At 37.8% G+C, this 8850-nt stretch overlaps 1 protein-coding gene across 1 annotated transcript; it reads right to left on the reverse strand.

Moving 5' to 3' along the window:
- Positions 1 to 1213: 1213 nt before the first annotated feature.
- LOC126334693 (U3 small nucleolar ribonucleoprotein protein IMP4) lies at positions 1214 to 2417 on the reverse strand. The gene has a single exon (XM_049997193.1). It carries the CDS (start codon positions 2262 to 2264, stop codon positions 1323 to 1325), a length of 942 nt encoding a protein of 313 aa, XP_049853150.1. The 5' UTR covers positions 2265 to 2417; the 3' UTR covers positions 1214 to 1322.
- Positions 2418 to 8850: the final 6433 nt, after the last annotated feature.

Below are 8850 nucleotides of genomic sequence, written 5' to 3' on the forward strand. Positions count from 1 at the left end.
CAATGAATCAAGATGTAAAATTGACAGAAATCATGAGCTGTTCACTGAAACTGGATTTACAACAAATTAGATAGTAGAGTGAAATTTAACCAAAAGTGCTAACATCAAATTAACAAGACCTCAAAACACCGTGTGCTGCGTTCACAGCAAATTACAGTGTCTGATGTAAGTCTGCTAACGTTAAATGATTACAGAGTCAGTATTGATTGAAATATCATCAGTTGACTTTAGAGCAAGCAATAAAGTGTGCTCACAGTTAACCAGTAGTACAACAACCCAATGTATTTCTTATTAAACCACAAGTATGTGCTACAGAAGTTAATTTCTCAACAAATCTGCAGTAGAGAAACATATAACTTCGTATCAGCGTGCAACTGTTGCGGCACTCGGGGTCACCCATGCTTTGACAACTGTCACAGTCAAAGGGTTGCGATACATAAAAAAAAAAAAATACTCACCATTCACGGTACTTTAACGACAGGGCTCAATCCTGCATCAATAATATTGCTATCTTACAGAAAGCTACCATTTCTGCTAACTGTTCAGAAGATGCCACCAAAATTCTGTCTGAAGCACCCACCTAATACTTTAAAGTTTGTGACAAGATTAGAACACTTTTGAAGGAACAGTGGAAGAAGTTGAGTATACTTTTGTTCTCCCCCTCACTGTGTAATAACCTGTAGTTATATACCGAGCGAAGACGTGTACGCATGTTACAAAGACACTATGGTTTCAATAGTTAGGCCCTACCAGACTGATACATTCGTAGACACATCTCTTTGTGGCTGACATGTCCACTCTTGTAGCTACACCGAAAAACAATGGCCAACTGAACTTACTGATATCCAACGTCAACTGCATCCCATGATATTGTCATTTAATGCGTGTGCAAACATGAAAGGAAAAGAACACACACTATATTAGTTTTAGGAATGTAGATTGTGGTGACAACTGATCCTCTGTGTATAACTCGAGTCTAGGTTAGGTTGCATGGTGATAGTTTATTCAAAGAAGCTTTAAGCATACCACCGGTCGTCGTTTACCACCCGCTATATTGCAACTGGGCATCTGCCAGTCGAAATAACTTGGATTGCAGATAACGACGACCGAAAGCAAACCCTAAAGTTCTTCCAATATTCTGTTCGTCGGGAAAATAAAACTCATATGCCGAAGATTGCTTATGAGAAGGCGAAGCGGTATTAAAAGGCTGCAGTTAGTCCATAACTGAGAGAGAATTTGTGTTAAACATTTTAATTTTTTGTTTACGGTACAAAACATGATGAATATGGCTTATATTTATACAAATGTTTTTGCTGAAAATATTATATTTCAACATCGTCATCCTGGTCCCAGCCATCATCCGGAGAAAGAAACCTCCTTTTCGCCGACGTGTTCATGTAAGGTCGCAATGCCCATTCTGTGTCTGCTGCATCAGCGTGCTCTAAAGTCCCAAGTTTAATTTCATACAGTTTCAATTGAAATCGTGGACCCACTTCCGTTAGTTCAATGTCTTTTCCATTTACTTTCTTAAACGTGTGGTGCTGAAATAATATATAGTCATCATGATTTGCAAATGTTATAACTCTATGGCTGTCTTCTTTTGGAACAGGGAACAAGTATTTCAAAATATTCATGACTCGATTTCCCAGCTGAGTTTTAAAATTGTGAAAAATTAAATGAGGATATTGTTCGGACATTGTTCCAATGTCTGGTATGTCGTGCCGCATAACAACATCGGACATTGTAAAATACGCAGTTGGTCCATAGGGTAAATGACATATCACTAAACTGTCAGGCACACCCCTGTGCTCGTGTACGACTACGAAATCTGTAACATCATTTGCACGACATGCATTAATTAACTGTTTCATTTCATAATTACCACGGTTCATACGCTGGGAATTGGGGAATATTAATCTTAGCTCCTTGGCGAACATTTTTAATCTTGAAGATGGATCACGCGACGTCGTTATCATGATCTTCGGGTCTTCGACACCAGCCCAACGGTATTCATCATCTTCATGTGACATTCCACCACCACCACTTTCAGTCCCAATTGCAACGGCTACTTCCGGTCCTTTGTCTTCCCATTCCAACTTCTTCTGCAGGTCTATTGCGTTCTTCCTAAGATCTGTGTGAATCGGTAAATTTTCATCCAGGCACCGACTCAGTCTTTCTTTCTTCTCTTGAATAGCTCGTACCATATTCTCCTTCGACTTTCTGTAGAGGTACTCCCTCCTCAACCGTGCTTGCCTACGTAACATGTTCGGACACTATTTCCACTAAACACAACACATGCCACACGCACTAGCAGTTACACACAACACCCACGTGCTATACACAACTGACGAACAACAAACTGTGTTAGTGTGTTGAAGTGTTAAATCAAACATTACCCATACTCTTTGTTACCAAAGACTTTATCTCACAATGCAAAGGAGCTGAGCTACACATATACTGGCGCCAAATACACTCGCGCTAATTTAGCCGTTTTAAATATAGTTTCAAATTAAGTACAACTTGCGAAGCATATAGCATATATGTAATCGTGCCTATACAGGGTAGTCCATTGATAGTGACCGGGCCAAATATCTCACGACATAAGCTTCAAACGAAAAAACTACAAAGAACGAAACTCGTCTAGCTAGAAGGGGGAAACCAGATGGCGCTATGGTTGGCCCGCTAGATGGCGCTGCCATAGGTCAAAAAGGATATTAATTGCGTTTTTTAAAATCAGGAACCCCCATTTTTATTACACATTCGAGTAATACGTAAAGAAATATGCATGTTTTAGTTGAATCACTTTTTTCGCTTTGTGATAGATGGCACTATAATAGTCACAAACGTATAATTACGTGGTATCACGTAACATTCCGCCAGTGCGGACGATATTTGCTTCGTGATACATTACCCGTGTTAAAATGAACAGTTTACCAATTGCAGAAAAGGTCGATATCGTGTTGATGTATGGCCATTGTGATCAAAATGCCCAACGGGCGTGTGCTATGTGTGCTGCTCGGTATCCTGGACGACATCATCGAAGTGTCCGTAACGTTCGCGGAACAGTTACGTTATTTAAGGAAACAGGAAGTGTTCAGCCACATGTGAAACGTCAACCACGATCTGCAACAAATGATGATGCCCAAGTAGTTGATTTAGCTGCTGTCGTGGCTAATCCGCACATCAGTAGCGGACAAAATGCCCGAGAATCGGGAATCTCAAAAACGTCTGTGTTCAGAATGCTACATCAACATCGATTGCACCCGTACCATATTTCTATGCACCAGGAATTGATTGCATGGCGACGACTTTGTACGTCGTGTACAGTTCTGCCACCAGGCACAAGAGAAATTATGGGACGATGACAAATTTTTTCACGCGTTCTATTTAGCGACGAAGCGTCATTCACCAACAGCGGTAACGTAAACCGGCATAATATGCACTGTTGGGCAACGGAACATCCACGATGGCTTCGACATGTGGAACATCAGCGACCTTGGCGGGTTAATGTAATGTGCTGCATTATGGGAGGAAGGATAATTGGCCCCCATTTTATCGATGACAATCTAAATGGGGCAATGTATGCTGATTTCCTACGTAATGTTCTACCGATGTTACTACATGATGTTTCACTGCATGACAGAATGGCGATGTACTTCCAACATTATGGATGTCCGGCACATAGCTCGCATGTGGTTGAAGCGGTATTGAATAGCATATTTCATGACAGGTGGATTGGTCGTCATACCATGGCCCGTACGCTCACCTGATCTGACGTCCCTGGATTTCTTTCTGTAGGGAAAGTTGGAGGATATTTGCTGTCGTGATCCACCATGCATCAGCGCATTGTCAATGTATGTGCGAACATTACGGAAGGCGAACTACTCGCTGTTGAGAGGAATGTAGTTACACGTATTACCAAATGCATTGAAGTTGACGAACATCATTTTGAGCATTTATTGCATTAATGTGGTATTTACAGGTAATCACACTGTAACCGCATTCGTTCTAAGAAATGATAAGTTCACAAAGGTACATGTATTACATTGGAACAACTGAAATAAAATGTTCAAATGTACCTACGTCCTGTATTTTAATTTAAAAAACCTACTTGTTATCAACTGTTCGTCTTAAATTGTGAGCCATATGTGACTATTACAACGCCATCTATCACAAAGCGGAAAGTGCTCCAACTAAAACATTCATATTTCTTTACGTACTACACGAATATGTAATAAAAAATAGACGTTCCTATTTTAAGAAAACGGAGTTGATATCCATATGACCTGTGGCAGCGCCATCTAGCGGGCCAACCATAGCGCCATCTGGTTTCCCCCTTCAAGCTAGACAAGTTTCGTTCTTTGTAGTTTTTTTCGTTTGACTCTTATTTCATGAGATATTTGGCCTGGTCGCGGTCAATGGACCACCCTGTATATTTAGCACTGTTGTACTTCATACTGTTATTATAAAGTACAGCATTATAATCTTTATTTCCTGATACAATATCATTTCTTTAAAATTACGATTTAGCACAATCGCTGTGTGTCACTACATTAAAACCTTCAGTTTAGATAAAAAAGAACAGACCATCCTCAGATGTAAATAAACGACGTTAATTGATACACTTGTGTCGAAATTCTGATCGTTTCTAACTACATTAGTGGCATTAATACTGGACACTTTGCAGAGCTTCGTTGAATGTTGAATTCTGGAGTTTATTTTAGTTGAAATTTACATTATAATTTATTGCAAAGTCTCAGAAAACATTCCCTAATGTTTGAACATTTCCAGTAAAAAAAATATTGAAATTTAATTAAAAATAAAACAAAATCCTCACAACCCAAGAATTTCAGAATGTTACAAATTATGTGGTACCAAGCATATTGAAATGTTTCTCGGTCTTTCTTGAGCTACCCATTTGATTTAATAACTGCCATGATTCTGTAAGGTGGGAGGGCTTCTGGTTTAATAACTCTGAAGTACAAATTGAAGATGCTCTCCAGCAGTCAACTTTTGTCATAGGGATTCCATTGTGAAATTATAATTTTCACCATTGACCACAACTTCTCAATTGGGTTGAAGCCAGGACTGTTGCCAGGTTAAGTAAGCACATTAATGCATAGCGACCGAACAATTTATTATAGGGAGCAAGCAAACTGCTATGGCTAGACTCTAGTGGATAGCCTTGCTACAACCTTGAAGGAGTAAGGGCTAGTATACATGGATGATTTTTGTCACAATGGCAAAAACGTGGGATAAAGAGATACCATCAAATTAATGACGAATTTCACTTTTTCTGGCTGTTTTAAATATTTTTGAAAAGGTTGTTTTCAAGCGTTTTCTCAAGCGTCTGACTGCAAATAGTATACTGCCCAAGTCACAGGTTGGTACCTTAAGGGTTCTGATATAGAGAAGGCTATTTACAAGTACAGTGAGAATTTATTTAATTCATTAGCTAAAAAATTAGAGACTGCAGGCGTTTTCTGTCTTTGACTGTGTGAATCAGAGCATTCTCTTAAGTAAACTACAATGATATGGTTCTACCAACAGTGCTGCAAAATGGTCTTACCTAAATACCAGTCTTACATAACTAACAGATTCCACTTTAGTCCATTGTTTTTTCTTGTGTAAATTAATAACCTCTCGTCTTTGACATTGCTACATGCTAATATATTTTTGTTTGCAGATGGTGCAAACATTGCAGTAAATAACAAGTCAAGGAAAAATTTACAAATGGCTGCTAATCAAATTTTTACTAATGTTAATGAATAGTTTAAAGCTAATTCAATGTCACTAAACTTTCAAAGACCCACTAAATGCAGCTCAAGATCTGAGAGAGATTTCCTTCCACCATGTCTATAACATATGAAGACAGGCAGATGAAAAAGATTGACAGTGTTAAATTTCTGGGATTACAACTCAATAATAAATTCAGTTTGGAAGGACATACCACAGAATTACTGAAGTGCCTAAACAAGTCTGTATTTGCAATATGAATGATGTCTGATGTAGGATATATAAATATAAAATAACTTGCATACTTTGCTTACTTCCATTCTACCTTGTCGTATGGGATCATGTTGTGGGACAACTTACCACACTGAGAAAAAGCTTTTAGAGCTCAAAATCATGTAATAAGACTCATTTATGGCGTAAATTCGAGAACATCATGTAGAAACCTGTTCAAGGAACTGGATTCTAACCACTGCTTATCAGTATATTTATTCTTTAATGAAATTTGTTGCAAATACTATGTCTCTATTTCCAACCAATATCTCAATTCATACCATAGTATATGTACTAGGAATAAGAACAATCTACATTAAGACCTAAAATTACTTACTTTGGTCCGAAAATGGGTCCAATATTAAGGAACACAAATTTTCAATAAATTAGAAGCAACCATTAGAAATTTTGGTTTTACATAAACAACAGTTCAAACAGAGTATGAAAGACTTTTTGGCAGGTAACTCGTTCTCCTTTATAGATGAATATCTTAACAGGAACTGTTAGACTGCTTAAATAAAAATGTGTATTAGATTTAATTTTTGACAACACTTGGTCAAACAGTCAAGATTCGGTGTTTTGTGTATGATAAATTTATTAAAGCTGCCTAATTATGTTTCATTCTGACAGTGTATTAATTCTGTAAATATTAGCAGTTCCAGTTTATAGTAATGTATTCACATATTTTGACAATCTACTGACAAATGATCATGGAAGTGATTATCATACTCATATGTTGCAGGTTTTTTATGTTATTCTTCCTGCCATGTTCCCCACTCACGAGAATCATCTCATTTTTGGATCTGTGGAACGAAAATTGAGACTAACCTCATCTTGGATCGTACCACTGAAGAGGATTACAGTTGATGGTAAGCAATGGACTCGTCCAGAAGCTTCTTGGATTTGTAGAAGTCATTTCACTAATGATTTGGCCACAAGAGAACCTGACAGTCCAGGAATATTCCAAGATTGGGCATAAGACTAAAATTATCTTGGCTGGAGAGTGCAAAAGAGTACATTATTGTGAAATACAAAAGAAGAAAGGAGACACAATAAAAGACAAGAATCTGCAGGGAATTACAACGATGTACTGCTTTATGAATCTAAAACCTCCCAAACAATTAGCCAGATAGAATACAGAAATTTAAATCCTTCAAATAAGATAAAATACTCTTTTCTTGTTTAAAGTGTGACTGTGAAACCAAAATCCAAACAAATTTGGAAGTGCAATGGATGGACAAACAATGTATAGCAAAAAGTTATGCAAAGACTGATTGTGATGTTTAATCTGAATTAATAAAGCCTTACTCATCTGCGTATGGCATAGTAACAATCTGTTCATGATTTGAGAAGATTTGTATATGTGGTTTTGAAGTGGTATGCTCTAAGATTCTATTCATATTACACAATTACAATAAACATGTTCATGTAACTAACTTTGAATTGTACCACATAGTGTTCTCTTAAACACTTGCCACACACTTTCTCCCCCATTATTTCCTTAACTTCAAAAACTCGGTTGCTGGTCCAAATGTCTGTGCCATTCTTTATTGTGGAAGACCTGAAATACGATGAGTTCCATTTCAGATTCTGGATGCCAACGTAAATTAGGCTTGTAGTATTGGATGCCATGCCAAAGACATGCCTAGCTCTGACATCATCCGAGGTAGAGCGTTTGACTGATACAGACAGATTGATAGCTCGGTGCCAAGTGTCTCCAATCACTGCCTCTCTGACCTTATTTATATATGGGTGCAGCTATCAACCACTGTAGGCACAGGTAGCAGCATGTAAATAGCCTCTATCTTGGGCACATAGTAATTAATATCTCTGTTATATATCAGTTTGCGATGTTCATAATTTTTATATTATTGAACTTAAGTTTGTTGAAGTTACACAACATTCAACAATTAAATTTAACTGATGGGGGTAACATTGAATAAAGAAGTGAGCATTCCTGTACATTTCTCTAATTTTAGTTTGAACTCCACTCTTATGGCCACTTACAACAGGAGCACCGCCATAACACTGAGCTATCAGTTTTTCAGGTGTTTCGTGTACATTCATTTTCTCTGGCTCGCAGAGAACAGCTGCAGTTACATCGTCTGCAGTGTGACTTTTTGGACGTAGAAAGGAAATAAATCTTTCATTTATTTGTCCCAGTAGCTCTTAGCGAATTATTAGGACCAATTGTGACAAATCAGCACAGTCAGTAGTTTCATCAAATTCTATTGCGAGAAAATTTGCCTTCGACAGTTCACTGCTGATGAGATTGCGGCATACGTCATAAATTGATTAGAGGAGTTCATTTTGAATTGTCTTCGATAGGCCTAAGAAAACACGGTTTTCTGATTTCTCAATGTGCTGCTTCAAGACGCAGTCCCGTTCTGCCATAAGACTGACTAATTCTCGAAAAATTCCTGGGTTTTTGGAATCTTCTGTTTCGTCGTGGCCCCATAAGGCAAGCTCGAATTTGCTGCAAAATTTAATACAGTCTATTAGTTTACCCAGAATATACAGATTTTTTGATACATTTTCATTATATATCTTTATATTACGGTGGTAAGCAGTGTCTAAATGGCACATAATGTTCACTTTCCCTAGCATTGAAACCATTTAAATGTTTTGCGCTGGAATTATGGTTTTTCACCTTTGCCTGAAAATTCTTTAAGTCAGTGATACCAGTTTCAGTCCAGGCACTATCAGTACTATTTGTAAGAAGAGAGGTGAAACAGTAAAATGCATTTTTCACTTAGCAACCACACAGCTGCATCGTACATTGCTCTACTAAAACTACGTTTGTATCCTTGCCTGGATCTGCACTGTTTCTGTTCTTGATTGATC

The sequence above is a fragment of the Schistocerca gregaria genome, chromosome 2 (assembly GCF_023897955.1).
Source record: "Schistocerca gregaria isolate iqSchGreg1 chromosome 2, iqSchGreg1.2, whole genome shotgun sequence".
Classification (NCBI taxonomy): Eukaryota; Metazoa; Arthropoda; class Insecta; order Orthoptera; family Acrididae; genus Schistocerca; species Schistocerca gregaria.